This window comes from Ovis aries, chromosome 12 (assembly GCF_016772045.2).
Source record: "Ovis aries strain OAR_USU_Benz2616 breed Rambouillet chromosome 12, ARS-UI_Ramb_v3.0, whole genome shotgun sequence".
NCBI classification, from domain to species: domain Eukaryota; kingdom Metazoa; phylum Chordata; class Mammalia; order Artiodactyla; family Bovidae; genus Ovis; species Ovis aries.
In genome coordinates this window covers 5,828,819-5,849,065 of record NC_056065.1, presented here as the reverse complement: position 1 = coordinate 5,849,065, position 20,247 = coordinate 5,828,819, and the positions used below count along the sequence as shown (strand labels likewise).

The 20,247-nt window shown below is 37.1% G+C and overlaps 1 protein-coding gene across 1 annotated transcript in view; it reads left to right on the top strand.

The window, feature by feature from the left end:
* Positions 1-20,247, top strand: part of LOC106990096 (complement factor H) — a 114,280-nt gene that overhangs the window by 15,599 nt on the left and 78,434 nt on the right. The window contains 5 exon segments of the mRNA XM_060396304.1: positions 2,742-2,927; positions 3,268-3,373; positions 6,241-6,317; positions 14,646-14,837; positions 19,605-19,775. Of these exon segments, the coding sequence (XP_060252287.1) occupies positions 2,742-2,927; positions 3,268-3,373; positions 6,241-6,317; positions 14,646-14,837; positions 19,605-19,775 (732 nt within the window).

Here is a 20,247-nt window from a genome sequence, read left to right as displayed (position 1 = left end):
CAAAAAATCTATAATACCTTCCCCCTTACTCTTATGCTAACATTTAGCCATATGATTAAATATTTCCCAAAAGACAATTTTCAAAAACCATAAAATGTTTCCTCAGGTGAATGTACTACAATATGACAATATTCACATTAACATACCTTATTTTTTCCACTATGAAAATGTTGGAATAAACATTCTGTACATAAGAATCTTAGAAAAACTATTATTATTGCTTTAGGATCTTTTTTTGGTTTGAAAATCTTTAATTTACATGAGCATTTTTAAGATTCTTTATAATTGTCATCAAATTGCTTTAGTGATTTATACCTCTAATTTTATTTAATATAATATTTATAACATTTCTTTTTCTGCAAAATCAGGTGTCATTCCCTTTATATTTTTGTCATTGAAATTTGCCCCCAAAAATCAGTTACACTTAATTGTGATGTCTTTTATTTTAGTAATGGTTATATTATCAGCCATTCTTAAGAAAATGTTCTATTATCCTCCTGTATTTTTCTTTTGGTTGTGTTATTGCAAGAAGTGCTTTTGTGTGGAAAATAATTTTGCAGAAAATTTTCCTTTGAATTTTGTATAGATTAAATCTTCATAAATAGGATTTTAATTAAAAACATTCTAATATGTATATACTTTTTACAATTTACTCTATTTCCTGAATTCATGTTTCCTAATGACAGTTTTCTGAGAAAAGTAGGGATTCGATTTTACCCCTTTTTATCTTCAGTGGTTTCTAATTGCTAGAGTGCCAGAGTGGGTTTCAATTTGGGATTGTCAATCACATTTACACATACACTTGACCGCTCCAGCCCCAAGGTTACTGAGGTTCAAGAGATTATATAGAATTGGTGGTAGAGCAGACTGTACAAGATCTTGATGAAGATTTCAGACACCTGGATACGTCATCTCTTTGAATACATATTCAATAACTTCCTTACTAGAGTGACAACACTTTGTCTCCATATCCATTTTTGTTTCTTCAAACCTTAGAATAGTGCCTAGTATTTCCTGAATTTAAGAAAGAATGTGCGGTGCTGTGCTTAATCTCTCAGTCGTGTCCAACTCTGTGACCCCCATGGACTGTAGCCCATCAGGCTCCTCTGTCCATGGGGACTATCCAGATAAGAATATGGAGTGGGTTGCCTTGCCTTCCTCCAGGGGATTGTATCAACCCAGGAACTGAACCCAGGTCTCCCACATTGCAGTGAATTCTTTACCGTCTGAGTCACCAGCGAAGTGGATACTGGCGTGGATAGCCTATTCTTTCTCCAAGGGGATCTTCCAAACCTAGGAATTGAACCAGGTTCTCCTGAATTGCAGGTGGATTCTTTACCGGCTAAACTACCAGGGAAGCCCTTAGAAAAGAGCAGAATTATAGAAATCAATCAAATTGCCAACATGCGCTGGATCATCAAAAAAGCAAGAGAGTTCCAGAAAAACATCTATTTCTGCATCATTGACTATGCCAAAGCCTTTGACTGTGTGGATCACAATAAACTGTGGAAAATTCTCAAAAAGATGGGAATACCAGACCACCTGACCTGCCTCTTGAGAAACCTATATCCAGGTCAGGAAGCAACAGTTAGAACTGGACATGGAACAACAGACGGGTTCCAAATAGGAAAAGGAGTACGTCAAGGCTGTATATTGTCACCCTGTTTATTTAACTTATATGCAGAGTACATCATGAGAAACGCTGGGCTGGAAGAAGCCCAAGCTGGTATCAAGATTGCCAGCAGAAATATCAATAACTTCAGATATGCAGATTGTACCACCCTATGGCAGAAAGTGAAGAGGAACTAAAAAGCTTCCTGATGAAAGTGAAAGTGGAGAGTGAAAAAGTTGGCTTAAAGCTCAACATTCAGAAAACAAAGATCATGGCATCCGGTCCCATCACTTCATGGGAAATAGATGGGGAAACAGTGGAAACAGTGGCAGACTTTATTTTTTGGGGCTCCAAAATCACTGCAGATGGTGACTGCAGACGTGAAATTAAAAGACGCTTACTCCTTGGAAGAAAAGTTATGACCAACCTAGATAGCATATTCAAAAGCAGAGACATTAATTTGCCAACTAAGGTCCATCTAGTCAAGGCTATGGTTTTTCTAGTGGTCATGGATGGATGTGAGAGTTGGACTGTAAAGAAAGCTGAGTGCCAAAGAATTGATGCTTTTGAACTGTGGTGTTGGAGAAGACTCTTGAGAGTCCCTTGAACTGCAAGGAGATCCAACCAGTCCATTCTGAAGGAGATCAGCCCTGGGATGTCTTTGGAGGGAATGATGCTGAAGCTGAAACTCCAGTACTTTGGCCACCTCATGCGAAGAGTTGACTTATTGGAAAAGACTCTGATGCTGGGAGGGATTGAGGGCAGAAGGAGAAGGGGAGGACAGAGGATGAGGTGGCTGGATGGCATCACCGACTGGATGGATATGAGTTTGAGTGAAATCCGGGAGTTGGTGATGGACAGGGAGGTCTGGCGTGCTGCGATTCATGGGGTCGGAAAGAGTCGGACACGACTGAGTGACTGAACTGAACAGAACTGAACTGAAAGTGTAACTATTTATCTTGACAGTTATTCTTATAAATCTATGCAGATTTAATTTTTGTAAGGTTAAAAAATATATATTAAGACTTACATTGGATGGACCTGTATAGGTTTTCTTTAAAGCAAAAATAACCTAAAAATACTGCATTTCTCATTGTATTTAAACACCTTTTTTTTTTTTTTTTTGTAGACTGTAAAGAACCCCCTCCCAGAAAGGAAACAGAAATCCTTTCAGGTTCTTGGACTGAACAAACATATCGAGAGGGCACTCAGGCTACATATAAATGCCGCCCTGGATACAGAACTCTGGGGAGTATTGTAATGGTGTGCAAGGGTGGAAAATGGGTGTCTCTTTATCCATCGAGGATATGTCGGAGTAAGTAATTCCTACTTTTGTGAAAACTGTGAAAAGTCATGAAAATAACTATTTAATTAATAAATAACTAACAAATGCTATTGTGGCAATACTGGCTGAATTCTATCACTAGTGTCATTTAAATACAAAGCAATATATCCTCATCATTCTTAAAAAGGGGTTGTCATCTTCCAAAATTAAAAGAAAAATGTCATACATATAACTTTGGCATTTTTCACTTTTCTATATTTCCAATTCTGTTCTCTAAAACAATATCAGATATCCTTGTTCTTTAACTCCTATGTAAATTGTTACTCTGTGCTGCATGCTAGCATCATATTCTTTTTCTTTTTCATTTTAGAAAAGCCCTGTGCACACCCTGGAGACACTCCATTTGGTTCTTTCCATCTTGCAGAAGGAACTCAGTTTGAATATGGTGCAAAAGTTGTTTATACGTGTGATGAGGGGTATGTCATCAACAGAAAGAGCAGTTTATAATTCAGATCTTTCGTACTGGAAAGAGTAAATAGAAACTGACCTTATTTATGTGTTTAAGGTTATTATATTTTTCTATGAGCATTTTTATATGTAACACACAAGTAATCTGAAAATGTAAACTATAATGAAAATCATTATATTTGGATAATATGATCATCTCCTCAACATTGAACAATTAAAACGAATTATAATTACTCTGGTAGAGTATAAGTTACAAGAGAGTGGGAAAATTGTACACATTTAAATAAAAATTCTCTGCAATGAGTCCTCACCGTATCCTATTATGTGCAGAATAAGAATTCCATGTCTCAGGGGCAGTGGGAATGGTAACAAAATTAGAGAACGTGGCTCTATTTTGATAAAATTTTATACAATTTATGAGAAATCAGACTAACTGAACACTGAAATAATAACTATCATTCTTTAAGTTTCCACAATCTGTAAATTACACTTATCATGCAGACCAAAAATGCTGCTATGCTCAGAAGAGGTGACTTTGTGCCTTCTAAGCACCTGCTGGATTCCCACAGCTCAGCTAGTCTTAACCCTGTGTTGTGACCTCCTCAGTGTTCCTTCTTTCTTGTGACTCCCAGCACCTTGTTTTGAAGAAAGTTTTATACATAGGAAAACTGGATCGTTGTACTTTTATATTACATAAATATACATAGGGTGAAGAAATTACACGTGGAATCACTATTCACTCCCTATTTATTTCTTGATTTGAGGCAATAGAATATTTTAGAGCTTAGGCTTTGAAGTAAGTCCGTATTCCAAAACGCTACCACTTAATAACTATATGTATTTTTAGAAAATAGCTCTTTGTTCCAATTTCCTCACTTACAAAAGCAGAAACATAGCAAGCGCATCACGGACTTGGTGGGAGAAATAAGTACGGCAGGCTATGAGCAAGCTGGGCTGCTTCTCAGGGTCTCCTCAGCGGGGAACGCGGGGCCGGGCGGGGGGATTCCCGCGGGCGGGCAGCGCGGGGCTCAGGCTCCATTGCGCGGTGGGCAGCGCGGCGCCAGCACAGGGCCCCAGGCTGAGGCGCCCGCGCGGCCATTTTGAGCTGGGAGCGCCGTCGGAAGGGCTGGCTCTGCGGCTTCGGTATGCGGGACCCTGTGAGCCTGCCAAAGGAAACTTAGCGCGGAGGGGAAATAAGGTTAGATTTATTCCCCAGGTTCTATTTTCATTCCCCAGAAATTTGAATTTCCGGGGTTAGCCGGTGGCAGTAGGAGGATTTGTGTAGAATTTCGCAGAACTCCGGAGAGAGGTTTGCGCGAATGACTGGGTCCCTGGTGGAAAATAGTCAGCAGGAAATGTTCCTCTGTTAGGGGAGCCAATAAAGGAGCCACAGAAGAACCTTTGACAACCAATTATCTTGTTCCTTCGTGTGACAGGGGCACAGAGTAAAAGTTTGAGTTCAAGTTCCCGTGACTTCCATTTACTCTACTGTAACGATTTCTTCCCTTAGAGAATTAGAAACAAATCAACCCCAATCCAAGAAGGCAACGTGTTTTTTGAAAGAGAGCGTTTTTTCACTTGTGTAACTAGCAGGACAGCTCTCATTCAGGGTCAAAGGAAATGTTTGTCCAGGTACAATTCTTTGGAAGTTTGTAAGAGGCCTTCCCCCCCCCCCCCAAATTCTCTCGCTTGTGGTTATCAAAATGCCTTTCCTTATTTATTTTTTGAGTTAAAAAAAAATGTCTTTTTGCTTCCAATTGTCAAATGTAATAAATTTGAGAAGGTTTTTTTTTTTTTTTTTTTTTTTTAAGCTTTGTATTTTGTATGGAGAAGGAAATGGCAACCCACTGAAATATTCTTGCCTGGAGAATCCCGTGGACAGGACAGCCTGGTGGGCTGCCCTCCATGGAGTTGCAAAGAGCTAGACACGACTGAAGCGACTTACCATGCATGCCTTGGAGAAGGAAATGGCAACCCACTCCAGTATTCTTGCCTGGAGAATCCCAGGGACAGAGGAGCCTGGTGGGCTGCTGTCTATGGGGTCACACAGAGTTGGACACGACTGACGCGACTTAGCAGCAGCAGCAGTATTTTGTATTGGAATATAGCAATTAACAATGTTGTGATAGTTTAAAGTGCACAGCAAAGGAACTCAGCCATACACATATATGTATCCATTCTCCCAAACTCCCATCCCATTCAGGCTGCCACATGACATTGAGCATTGTTCCCTGTGCAAGTACAGCATCTTTGGTTTGAAGCTCAGGCTTGATGAGTTAGTATAATTTCACACTGAATTACTTATGTAAGCGGACTTGACTTGGTGACCACACTCTGGAAAACATCACCAGGATGGAGATGAGAGATGGAGACAAGTGCTGACAATAAGCCACACCGAAATATTCTTGCTAGCATTGTCCTTGATCATGTTTAAAAAAAGTACAGTGTCCAGAAAATATCACAATTGTGGAGGGTAGGACTATGGGTAGAAATATGGAAAAAGAGTGGACTGGGGTAACATACAGTGAACTGTTGTTTACTGCTTTTATCATCATCTCATGTTTTTTATCTTTGATTTTAGTGATAGTTCATGGAGCTTATTACATTGTTAAGTGTACCTCATTAACTGACTCAACCGGAAAAATAAAAGTGCATGAAACAGTTATGAGTTTGTTTCACAAACCAAGGATTTTGATAATTTAAGTCCATGCATCTGAGGGCTTAATTAAGGGTCTTTCTTGAGGCGGGAGGGAAGCATGTGCTCTTATTAATAGTTTTCCTTGAAATAGAGTTTCTGGATATTTGAAATGGTATCAAACTTAAAAGTGCACATAAACACACATCAGCTCACAATTCTGTTATTTTTGATTTTCAGGTATCAGATGCTGGGTGAGATGAATTTCCGTGAATGTGACACAAATGGATGGACCAATGATATTCCCATATGTGAAGGTAGATGTAAAACTGATTTACAAGTATATTAAAGCATATGTTTAAAATATGGATTTTTGGGGGAAATGTCTTACATTAAATATTCTTAAATTCCATAATTAAATATTTCTTACTCAAATTATTTTTGTGGATTCTACTATGGTACAGAGTTGGATGTAATCTTTCATTGCTATGCTGTTAAATGTTTCAATAACCACAAATAAATACAGGTTCATCTAATCTAATAGTCCAAGTATTACAGACTAGAAAAAAAAATCTAAGTTTTGTTTTTCCTTTTGGATTCTAACCACTGGGAATAACATATATATCACATTAAAATGAAGAGAGTTTCAGTTTTATTAATAAAGGCACACTCAGCCAAATAACTACCCGAATGCAAGGATCTCAGATAAAAGCTTAACTAGAGAACATAGTTTAGGCATCTCCTTCCTCCTGCCTGACACGAGGAGTTTTCCTATGGTTTTAGTTTACTGAAAAGAGCCAGAAACTAAAGAAGAGCTCTGCCCTTTCTTACTGATCCATAAAGCAGAGAGAATGGAAAAATTGCACATCCTGTTTTCAGATTTTAAACCACTGATTACAATCTGTAGTCATCAAGAAAATAAGAGTCCTTTTGCTGTCCACCTGAAACTATCACAACATTGTTGACTATACTTCAATATAAAATAAAAAGAATAATCTGTTGTCATTATGAAAATAACTTTTCCTAGTTGAATGGTGATGAGTAAGTAGAGAGGAAAAAGAAGAGGTAAATGCAAGGCAGAGAGAGTGGAAGGGAGGAAAGAGAGAGAAAAAGACAGAGGCAGAGGAAGAAGGAAAGAAAAACTGATCACTCAAAATTCCTGTTTTCTGAAAAAGAGAGTGGGAGATCTTTCATCAACAGAAATGAGAGGAAGGGGATAAATGTTCTAGGGAACATCCACACTGGAATAATCTGGAGTGATTCTTTTTTTTTTTTTTTTTTTTTTTTAGTTTTTTATTTTTTATTTTTTTTATTTATTTATTTTTTTTTTAATTTTAAAATCTTTAATTCTTACATGCATTCCCAAACATGAACCCCCCTCCCACCTCCCTCCCCATAACATCTTTCTGGGTCATCCCCATGCACCAGCCCCAAGCATGCTGCATCCTGCGTCAGACATAGACTGGCGATTCAATTCACATGATAGTATACATGTTAGAATGTCATTCTCCCAAATCATCCCACCCTCTCCCTCTCCCTCTGAGTCCAAAAGTCCGTTATACACATCTGTGTCTCTTTCCCTGTCTTGCATACAGGGTCGTCATTGCCATCTTCCTAAATTCCATATATATGTGTTAGTATACTGTATTGGTGTTTTTCTTTCTGGCTTACTTCACTCTGTATAATCGGCTCCAGTTTCATCCATCTCATCAGAACTGATTCAAATGAATTCTTTTTAACGGCTGAGTAATACTCCATTGTGTATATGTACCACAGCTTTCTTATCCATTCATCTGCTGATGGACATCTAGGTTGTTTCCATGTCCTGGCTATTATAAACAGTGCTGCGATGAACATTGGGGTACATGTGTCTCTTTCAATTCTGGTTTCCTCGGTGTGTATGCCCAGAAGTGGGATTGCTGGGTCATAAGGTAGATCTATTTGCAATTTTTTAAGGAATCTCCACACTGTTTTCCATAGTGGCTGTACTAGTTTGCATTCCCACCAACAGTGTAGGAGGGTTCCCTTTTCTCCACACCCTCGCCAGCATTTATTGCTTGCAGATTTTTGGATCGCAGCCATTCTGACTGGTGTGAAGTGGTACCTCATTGTGGTTTTGATTTGCATTTCTCTAATAATGAGTGATGTTGAGCATCTTTTCATGTGTTTGTTAGCCATCCGTATGTCTTCTTTGGAGAAATGTCTATTTAGTTCTTTGGCCCATTTTTTGATTGGGTCGTTTATTTTTCTGGAGTTGAGCTGCAGAAGTTGCTTGTATATTTTTGAGATTAGTTGTTTGTCAGTTGCTTCATTTGCTATTATTTTCTCCCATTCAGAAGGCTGTCTTTTCACCTTGCTTATATTTTCCTTTGTTGTGCAGAAGCTTTTAATTTTAATTAGATCCCATTTGTTTATTTTTGCTTTTATTTCCAGAATTCTGGGAGGTGGATCATAGAGGATCCTGCTGTGATTTATGTCTGAGAGTGTTTTGCCTATGTTCTCCTCTAGGAGTTTTATAGTTTCTGATCTTACATTTAGATCTTTAATCCATTTTGAGTTTATTTTTGTGTGCGGTGTTAGAAAGTGATCTAGTTTCATTCTTTTACAAGTGGTTGACCAGTTTTCCCAGCACCACTTGTTAAAGAGATTGTCTTTACTCCATTGTATATTCTTGCCTCCTTTGTCAAAGATAAGGTGTCCATATGTGTGTGGATTTATCTCTGGGCTTTCTATTTTGTTCCATTGATCTATATGTCTGTCTTTGTGCCAGTACCATACTGTCTTGATGACTGTGGCTTTGTAGTAGAGCCTGAAGTCAGGCAAGTTGATTCCTCCAGTTCCATTCTTCTTTCTCAAGATTGCTTTGGCTATTCGAGGTTTTTTGTATTTCCATACAAATATTGAAATAATTTCACCTTTTTTTCAAGTGCTCATGGAACCTTCTCCAGGATAGATCACATCCTGGGCCATAAATCTAAACTTGATAAATTCAAAAAATCGAAATCATTCCAAGCATCTTTTCTGACCATAATGCATTAAGATTAGATCTCAATTACAGGAGAAAAACTATTAAAAATTCCAACATATGGAGGTTGAACAACACACTTCTGAATAACCAACAAATCACAGAAGAAATCCAAAAAGAAATCAAAATATGCATAGAAACTAATGAAAATGAAAACACAACAACCCAAAACCTGTGGGACACTATAAAAGCAGTGCTAAGAGGAAAGTTCATAGCAATACAGGCATACCTCAAGAAACAAGAAAAAAGTCAAATAAATAACCTAACTCTACAACTAAAGCAACTAGAAAAGGAAGAGTTGGAGAACCCCAGAGTGAGTAGAAGGAAAGAAATCTTAAAAATTTAGGGCAGAAATAAATGCAAAAGAAACAAAAGAGACCATAGCAAAAATCAACAAAGCCAAAAGCTGGTTCTTTGAAAGGATAAATAAAATTGACAAACCATTAGCCAGACTCATCAAGAAGCAAAGAGAGAAAAATCAAATCAATAAAATTAGAAATGAAAATGGAGAGATCACAACAGACAACACAGAAATACAAAGGATCATAAGAGACTACTATCAGCAGTTGTACGCCAATAAAATGAACAACGTGGAAGAAATGGACAAATTCTTAGAAAAGTACAATTTTCCAAAACTGAACCAGGAAGAAATCGAAAATCTTAACAGACCCATCACAAGCACGGAAATTGATACTGTAATCAGAAATCTTCCAGCAAACAAAAGCCCAGGTCCAGATGGCTTCACAGCTGAATTCTACCAAAAATTTCGAGAAGAGCTAACACCTATCCTACTCAAACTCTTCCAGAAAATTGCAGAGGAAGGTAAACTTCCAAACTCATTCTATGAGGCCACCATCACCCTAATACCAAAACCTGACAAAGATGTCACAAAAAAAGAAAACTACAGGCCAATATCTCTGATGAACATAGATGCAAAAATCCTCAACAAAATTCTAGCAATCAGAATCCAACAACACATTAAAAAGATCATACACCATGACCAAGTGGGCTTTATCCCAGGGATGCAAGGATTCTTCAATATCCGTAAATCAATCAATGTAATTCACCACATTAACAAATTGAAAAATAAAAACCATATGATTATCTCAATAGATGCAGAGAAGGCCTTTGACAAAAATCAACATCCATTTATGATAAAAACTCTCCAGAAAGCAGGAATAGAAGGAACATACCTCAACATAATCAAAGCTATCTATGACAAACCCACAGCAAACATTATCCTCAATGGTGAAAAATTGAAAGCATTTCCCCTAAAGTCAGGAACAAGACAAGGGTGTCCACTTTCACCGCTACTATTCAACATAGTTCTGGAAGTTTTGGCCACAGCAATCAGAGCAGAAAAAGAAATAAAAGGAATCCAAATTGGAAAAGAAGAAGTAAAACTCTCACTGTTTGCAGATGACATGATCCTCTACATGGAAAACCCTAAAGACTCCACCAGAAAATTACTAGAGCTCATCAATGAATATAGTAAAGTTGCAGGATATAAAATCAACACACAGAAATCCCTTGCATCCTATACACGAATAATGAGAAAGTAGAAAAAGAAATTAAGGAAACAATTCCATTCACCATTGCAACGAAAAGAATAAAATACTTAGGAATATATCTACCTAAAGAAACTAAAGACCTATATATAGAAAACTATAAAACACTGATGAAAGAAATCAAAGAGGACACTAATAGATGGAGAAATATACCATGTTCATGGATTGGAAGAATCAATATAGTGAAAATGAGTATACTACCCAAAGCAATTTACAAATTCAGTGCAATCCCTATCAAGCTACCAGGCACATTTTTCACAGAACTAGAACAAATAATTTCAAGATTTGTATGGAGTGATTCTTAAAAACTGAAATTTTGGATCATAAAGATCAACTGAATCAGTGTTCCTTGGGTGATAGGGCAGGGAGCTAGCCACAGAGTTTCCATTTAACAAGCATCCTGGGAGATTCTATTCTAAAATAAAGGTTGACTTTCTTAAACCTAAGGGATATTGGAAAATAATAAGGAAAATAAAAAAAGTGCTCTAGTTATTTTGATATAGAAGAAGAAGAAAAATTAAAGACTATTTATTTATTGAAGTACATATAATCAGAAAGTTTGCTTTTATACCTTTTAAGGATACAGCTTTGTATTATTGTGGGACTTAAATGGAAATTTTGTATTTAAGTATCTCCAACTTATATTTCTCAGTTATGTAAGAAACACTTTTTTGGCTACTACAAAATATGTCAGTTCAATTCAGTTCAGTCGCTCAGTTGTGTCTGACTATGCGACCACATGGACTGCAGCACGCTAGGCCTCCCTGTCCATCACCAACTCCCGGAGTTTACTCAAACTCATCTCCATTGAGTCGGTGATGCCATCCAGCCATCTCATCCTCTGTCATCCCCTTCTCCTCCTGCCCTCAATCTTTCCCAGCATCAGGGTCTTTTCAAATGAGTCAGCTCTTCGCATCAAGCGGCCAAAGAATTGGTTTCAGCTTCAACATCAGTCCTTCCAGTGAACACCCAGGACAGAAGGGACTCTCAAGAGTCTTCTCCAACACCGCAGTTCAAAAGCATCAATTCTTCGGTGCTCAGCTTTCTTTACAGTCCAACTCTCACATCCATACATGACCACTGGAAAAACCATAGCCTTGACTATATGGATCTTTGTTGGCAAAGTAAGGTCTCAGCTTTTTAATATGCTCTCTAGGTTGGTCATAACTTTCCTTCCAAGGAGTAAGCATCTTTTAATTTCATGGCTGCAGTCACCATCTGCAGTGATTTTGAAGCCCCTCAAAATAACGTCAGCCACTGTTTCCACTGTTTCCCCATCTATTTCCCATGAGTGATGGGACCAGATGCCATGATCTTCGTTTTCTGAATGTTGAGCTTTAAGCCAACTTTTTCACTCTCCGCTTTCACTTTCATCCAGAGGCTTGTTAGTTCTTCTTCACTTTCTGCCATAAGGGTGATATCATCTGCATATCTGAGGTTATTGATGTTTGTCCCAGAAGTCTTAATGCCAGTTTTTACTTCATCCAGCCCAGCGTTTCTCATGATGTACTCTGCATATAAATTAAATGAAAAGGGTGACAATATACAACCTTGTTGTACTCCTTTCCCTATTTGGAACCAGTCTGTTGTTCCATGTTCGGTTCTAACTGTTGCTTCCTGACCTGCATACGGATTTCTCAAGAGGCAGGTCAGGTGGTCTGGTATGCCCATCTGTTGAAGAATTTTCCACAGTTTGTTGTGATCCACACAGTCAAAGATTATGGCATAGTCAATAAAGCAGAAATAGATGTTTTTTTCCTAGAACTCTTGCTTTTTCGATGATCCAACGGATGTTAGCAATTTGATCTCTGGGTCCTCTGCCTTTTCTAAATCCAGCTTGAACATCTGGAAGTTCACGGTTCACGTATTGCTGAATCCTGACTTGGAGAATTTCGAGCATTACTTTGCTAGCATGTGAGATGAGTGCAATTGTGGGGTAGTTTGAGCATTCTTTGGCATTGCCTTTCTTTGGGATTGGAATGAAAACTGACTTTTTCCAGTCCTGTGGCCACTGTGAATTTTCCAAATTTGCTGGCATATTGATTGCAGCACTTTCACAGCATCATCTTTCAGGATTTGAAATAGCTCAACTGGAATTCCAACACCTCCACTAGCTTTCTACATAGTGATGCTTCCTAATGCCTACTTGACTTCCCATTCCAGATGTTGGCTCTAGGTGAGTGATCATACCATTGTGATTATCTGGGTCATGAAGATCTTTTTTGTACAGTTCTTCTGTGTATTCTTGTCATCTCTTCTTAATATCTTCTGCTTCTGTTAGGTCCATACCATTTCTGTCCTTTATTGAGCCCATCTTTGCATGAAATATTCCCTTGGTATCTCTAACTTTCTTTAAGAGATCTCTAGTATTTCTCATTCTATTATTTTCCTCTATTTCTTTGCATTGATCACTAAGGAAGGCTTTCTTATCTCTCCTTGCTGTTCTTTGGAACTCTGCATTTAAATGGGTATATCTTTCCTTCTTTGCTTTTGGCTTCTCTTCTTTTCAAAGCTATTTGTAAGGCCACATCAGACAGCCATTTTGCTTTTTTGCATTTATTTTTCTTGGGAATAGTCTTGATCCTTATCCTCTGTACAATGTCATGAACCTCCATCCATAGTTTATTAGGCACTATATGTCTATCAGATCTATTCCTCAAATCTGTTTCTCACTTCCACTGTACAATCATAAGGCATTTGATTTAGGTCATATGGTTTTGTGGTTTTCCTTACTGTCTTCAATTTAAGTCTGAATTTGGCAATAAGTTGTTCATAATCTAAGCCACAGTCAATCCCATTCTTGTTTTTGCTGACTGTATAGAGCTTCTCCATCTTTAGCTGCAAAGAATATAATCAATCTGATTTCAGTGCTGGCCATCTGGTGATGTCCATGTGTAGAGTCTTCTCTTGTGTTGTTCGAAGAGGGTGTTTGCTATGACCAGTGTGTTCTCTTGGCAAAACTCTTTTAGCCTTTTCCTTGCTTCATTCTGTATTCCAAGGCCAAATTTGCCTGCTACTCCAGTTGTTTCTTGACTTCCTACTTTTGCATTCCAGTCCTATAATGAAAAGGCCATTTTTTTTGGGTGTTAGTTCTAGAAGGTCTTGTAGGTCTTCATAGAACTGTTCAACTTCAGCTTCTTTAGCATTACCGATTGGGGCATAGACTTCGATTACTGTGATATTGAATGGTTTGCCTTGGAAACGAACAGAGATCATTCTGTTGTTTTTGAGATTGCATCCAAGTACTGCATTTCGGACTCTTTTGTTGAGTATGATGGCTATTCCATTTTTTCTAAGGGTTTCCTGCCCACAGTAGGAATATAAAAGTCATTTGAGTTAAATTCACCCATTCCAGTCCATTTTAGTTGGCTGATTCCTAGAATGTTGACGTTCACCCTTGCCATCTCTTGTTTGACCACTTCCAATTTGCCTTGATTCATGGACCTGACATTCCAGGTTCCTATGCAATATTGCTCTTTACAGCATCAGACCTTGTTTCTATCACCAGTCACATCTACAGCTGGGTGTTGTTTTTGCTTTGGCTCTGTCCCTTCATTCTTTCTGGAGTTATTTCTCCACTGATCTCCACTAGCATATTGGGAACCTACTGACTGGAGGAGTTCATCTTTCAGTATCCTATCTTTTTGCCTTTCCATACTGTTCATGGAAAATATATACACTTTCATTAAAAATGAAAGTGAAAATATATATACTTTCATTACAAAACTCAAGGTGGTAGTGTTTTTTGCTTACTCCCACAGGAAAGAATCAGAGATAAGCTTACTACTATTATTGTTTTTCTTTGTTTTTACTTAGTAGAATTTATTTCTGGCTAACAGTTTTAGCAAATAAACACATCTTTAAAAAAGTAATCTTGCTGTTGGATATATATATATATATATATATATATATATATATATATAATGTATATATATACAGTATATATACAATATATACAACCAATAATGTCAAATTTATATATACTCATTTTTTCATGATAAGGTTTTAAAGTTTTCCAATTTCATTAAAAGAAGTTATGTTTATTTTTTCAGTTGTTAAGTGTTTCCCGGTGGCAGAACCAGAGAATGGGAAAATTTTCAGTGGTGCCCTGGAACCAGACCAAGAATATACCTATGGACAAGTGGTACAGTTTGAGTGTAATTCAGGCTACATGCTGAATGGACCCAAACAAATACATTGCTCAGCAGGTGGTGTTTGGAGTGCAGAAACTCCAAAATGTGTAGGTAAGATAAACTTACTCACTTACTGTTGGTTTGATTAATTGCATGAGTTTAGTTTTTTTTTTTTTCATGAAAATATACCTTTCAAAACATTGTGCATCCTATAGGATTTGAAAAATACTAACAATCGCTAGCATTAATTCAGCACTTACTATTTTACAGTAGGTAATCTAAACTGTTTACAAGTGTCATCTATTTAACCTTCCAAATGGTCATGTAATTTATGTACTGTGTTCATGTCTGTTTCATAATTGAGGAAATCATGGTGCAAAGAAATTAAATTGCATGTCCAAAATGATCATGGTGTATATGGTAGAGGTAAGATTCAAACCTAGGTTATATGACATTAAAGTCCATTCTCATAACCATAATTAAAGTGTAATTGACTCATGACTAAACTAAAATTTTAAGCATTTCTGCTATAAGTTTTAATATTAAAACTCTAAAAGGTTATTTTATATTTGAAAAACTAAACATTCAATGTTTATCTCTACTGATGTATCATGATGACATTCTGTCTTTGAATAACACTTCTAAAAGTGGTCCTGTTTTATACTTGCACTGGAAGTTTAGTATAAATATTGCTGATCTGAATTGAATCCACTAAATAAATTTTTGTCTGTAAATAAAAGTTCTGTAGTAACCTGTAAATCAGCATTTCTTCAGTCGTAATACTGCTGACCTTGGCCTCATGACCAATATGATGATTTTATTGTTGTTCAGTTGCTCAGCAGTGTCTAACTTTTTGCAGCCCCATGAATTGCAATGCACCAGGCTTCCCTGTCCTTCACTATTTCCCAGAGTTTGCTCAAACACATGACCATTGAGTCAGTGATGCGATCCAATCATCTCATCCTTTGTTGCCTCCTTTTCCTCCTGCCCTAAACTTTCTCCAGCATCAGAGGTTTTTCCCAATGAGTCGGCTCTCTGCATCAGGTGGCCAAAGTATTATTGGAGCATCAGCATTGGCATCAATCCTTCCAATGAATATTCAGGACTGATTTCCTTCAGGATTGACTGGTTAGATTTCCTTGCAGTCCAAGGGACTCTCAAGAGTCTTCTAGCACCACAGTTCGAAAGCATCAGTTCTTTAGCACTCAGCCTTCTTTATGGTCCATCTCTCACATCAGTACATGACTAGTGGAAAACATCATAACTTTGGCTATACAGACCTTTTTTTTTTGGCAAAGTGATGATTCTGCTTTTTAAATTTTGCATTATGTACTCTGCATGTAAGTTAAATTAGCAGGGTGACAGTATACAGCCTTGACATACTCCTTTCTCAATTTTGAACCAGTCAGTTGTTCCATGTCCAGTTCTAACTGTTGCTTCTTGTCCTACCTACTGGTTTCCCAGGAGGCAGGTAAGAGGGTCAGGCGTTCTCAACTCTTAAAGAATTTTCCACAGTTTGTTGTGATCCACACAGTCAAGGCTTTAGAATAGTCAATGAAGCAGAAATATATGTTTTTTCTGGAGTTCCCTTTCTTTTTCTATGATCCAGCAGATGTTGGTGATTTTATCTCTGGTTTCTTTGCTTTTTCTAAATCTAGCTGTACATCTGGGGGTTCTTTGTTCAAACATTATTGAAACTTAGCTTGAAGGATTTTGAGTATTACCTTGCTCGCATGTGAATGAGTGCAATTGTGTGGTAGCTTGAACATTTTTGGCATTGCCCTTCTTTGGGATTAGAATGAAAGCTGAATTTTTCCGGTCCTGTGCCACTGCTGAGTTTTCCAAAATTGCTGGCATATTGAGTGCAGCACTTCAACAGCATTATCTTTTAGGATTTGAAATAGCTCAGCTGGAATTCCATCACCTCCACTAGTTTTGTTTGTAGCAAGGCTTCCTAAGGCCCGCTTGACTGCATACTCCAGGATGTCTGACTATAGGTGAGTGACCACACAATTGTGGTTATCTGGGTCATTGAGATCTTTTTTGTACAATTCTTCTGTGTATTCTTGCCACCTCTTTTTAATCACTTCTCCTTCTGTTAGGTCCTTCCTGTTTTTCTCCTTTATTGTGCCTATCTTTGTGTGAAATGTTCCCTTGAGAACCTCATGATGGTTTTTGCTTTTGTCATAATGTATTATGTCCAATTTATTTAAAATTACCATACCTTTTTTTTTTTTTACCAATACTTGTTTGGGATAAATTTCTACCATATATATTTTTAACATTATCTAATATCTCCAAATTATTTACATTTTCCTAATCTAGTCTGTCCTACAGTGAGACGCAAAGAGAAGTGTTCCTCTTCCTAGAAAGTCCTTTTTACAAAACTATTTCGCGTTAATAAAGATGAACATATTTATATGCAGTGTAGTAGTTACATATGCTCTAAAGATCATATGGTGGGACTTGTGATTTAGTTGCTGAGTTGTGTCTGACTCTTGCAACCCCATGAACTGTAGCCAGTAGGCTCCTCTGTCCATGGGATTTCCAGGCAAGAATACTGGAGTGGGTTGACATTCTCTTCTCCAGGGAATCTTTCTGACCCAGGATCCAACTTGGGTGTCCTGCATTGCAGGCAGGTTCTTTACCAACTGAGTGAACAGGGAAGCTCTAGAGGATTGTGGGTGGGGCTTGTTTTTTGCATAAGTTTCTGTGGTTAGTGAAATCTTTCAGAAATGACTGATGCAAAACATGTCTTAAAGGAAGAATGAGAATCTTTAGATGAATTGAGGCAGGGAAAAGCAAACCAGTCAGATGGAGAGGAAGGGGCAATGGCTTTGAGGCCTCTTTGAGCATGAAGCCCCTTGTTTCCATTGTTCTCAGGGGCCTTAACGTAGGATGCAGGCAGAGAACAAGTCAGTGATGGAGTGAATATGGGCAGTCCAAGGTTCTGAGGGGTGGCACACACCATGCTGAAGGATTAGGCTTTTATGCAGACTGGTTTGGGAATCAATGCAGCATTTTAAGTGGAATAGTGAAGTAACAGGAAAAATATCATTAAGTTGCAAACAGGAAAGAAAAGATTGAGATGAAGGGAGAATAGAATCTGGGAAATTAGTAGCTGTTGCTGGAATCCCAGGGGAAAATGTTTGAGAGAGGACAGTGTGAAAGATGATGGCCAGCTTTTGTTTGTTTGTTTGTTTGTTTGTTTTTGACAGAAACTTGAAGGGATGGCAATCACAAGAGTTGGTCAGTTGCTTTTTGGAGATGTAATACAACGAGTTAAATTAATTTCTTTGATAAAGTATCTTGTTAATAATTATTATCAATAACAAAATATATATATAATTTTTACAGATCATTTGCTGAAGTTATGTATCAAATTTGACCTACTTTAAAAAAATATGGTATTTTAATTACATAGCAGAACTACATGAATTCATCTAAGTTGAATGCAATATCTGTGATACAATTCCTTCATATTAAAAAAAAATTCTGTAGTTATTTCTATGTAAATTATTTCCATGAGAATGTTTTCCCTCAAAAAACACATATATTCTTCTTGAATACATTAATTTTTACTTTCCCATTATATGCAAGTATTAGAACACTTAATAAGCGCCTCAGCATTACAACTGGAAATATTATGTGGTAAAAGAATATTGAATGATATGAAAAAAGTTCATTATGTATTGCTAATTATTATTTTTTTAAAGCAAGTTTAAATGATTTGGAATTGAGATCACGTATTTTTTCTACTTTTGATTATGTTTGAAAATTTTTATGAAAAGCTTTTAAAAAATGATTTATGTAGAAGAGGCCTATGCAGTATCATATGGAGTGAAGTAAGTCAGAAAGAAAATCAAGTATTGGGTATTAACACATATATGTAGAATCTGAAAAAATCGGTAGAGCTGATCTCATTTACAAAGCTGAATCAGAGACACAGATGTAGAGAACAAACTTATGGATACCAAGGGGAAAGGGGAAGTGGGATGAATGGTAAGACTGGGATTGACATATATAGAGACATTATTGATACTATGTATAAAATAGAAAATTAATGAGAACCTACTGTATAGCGCAGGGAACTCAGTGCTCTGTGGAGACACAAATGGAAAGGAATTCCAAAAAAGAAGGGATATACGTATACATATAGTTCATTAACTGTGCTGTACAGTAGAAACTAACACAGCACTGTAAAGCAAATAAATACCAATAAAAATTAGGTAAAGTAAAAATAAAAACAAAGCTTAGAAAAAGTTGAAAAAAAGAGAAAGGCATTAAGTACATGATGTTTTCTAGCTTTCTACAAATGAAGGACAGGGTACAACATAAATATTTAGTAATACCAAATGGGTAAATATCCTTTTGATGTAGTTTCCCACAGCTCTAGACATTGATGTTCAGATTCATTCAGAATATTATAATATATAAAATGCTTAAGTTATAACAAGTATCTTCTTTATATAACATTAATCTAAAATAAAGCAAACGATATGGAAAATCAGGATACGTATGTATAGGCTGTTTTACATAAAGCACAATGAAACTACTTTGGTATTCAGTTTTATATATATAGCTGATGAAGTTACTGGACATTATTTATTTCAAGAGGACTAATTTATCCCCCAACTAAATAAATCAGCAATAAGATTTAAATCAGAATTTTAACTTTCTTCCAAAATGAATGTTAAGAACAACTGATAAATTGTTCATCAAGCATTCAAGTCAAAACAGGACTTTGTTTGGTGGCCTAATTTACTTAACGGAATGGAAACAAAAGTTGTATCTTTATATAACTTATGTCTGGGATATAATGGACATATTGGAATTGACATATAATGGACATTTTGGAATTTAACCCCTTTTGTTTAGAAATTTTCTGCAAACCACCTGTCATTTTAAATGGACACGCTGTACTTCCAAAGGCAACTTATAAGGTAAATGAACGAGTTCAGTATAGATGTGCAGCCGGTTTTGAATATGGTCAGAGGGGAGATACAATATGCACTAAATCTGGATGGACTCCAGCTCCTGCTTGTATAGGTAATGTTACATTTCTTCTATATCTTTTGTTGTATATTTTATTACAGTTCCTTTAACTCATATACTCCATACCATTAAGCAGTTTATTTTTTCTGACAATGGAGTATTGATGTTTATTTGTTGTTGTTTAGTTGTTAAGTCATGTCTGATTCCTTTGAGATCCCATGGACTGTAGCCTGCCAGGCTCCTCTGTCCTTGGGATTTCCCAGGCAACAATACTGGCATGGATTGGGACTCCCTTCTCCAGGGTATCTTCCTGACCCAGGGACTGAACCTCTGTCTCCTCCATTGGACGCTTTACTACTGAGCCACCTGGAAAGCATGACTTAAAAAAAAAAAAAGATTATTGCAAATTGATCCTTGTTGTGTACTAACAAAGTTGATATAAATGACTGAGTAGAACTTTACAAATCAGAAAGGACTACGTCAAGGGGTAGCGCACTGTTGTGTAGCACACAGTTGTTGTGCAGTC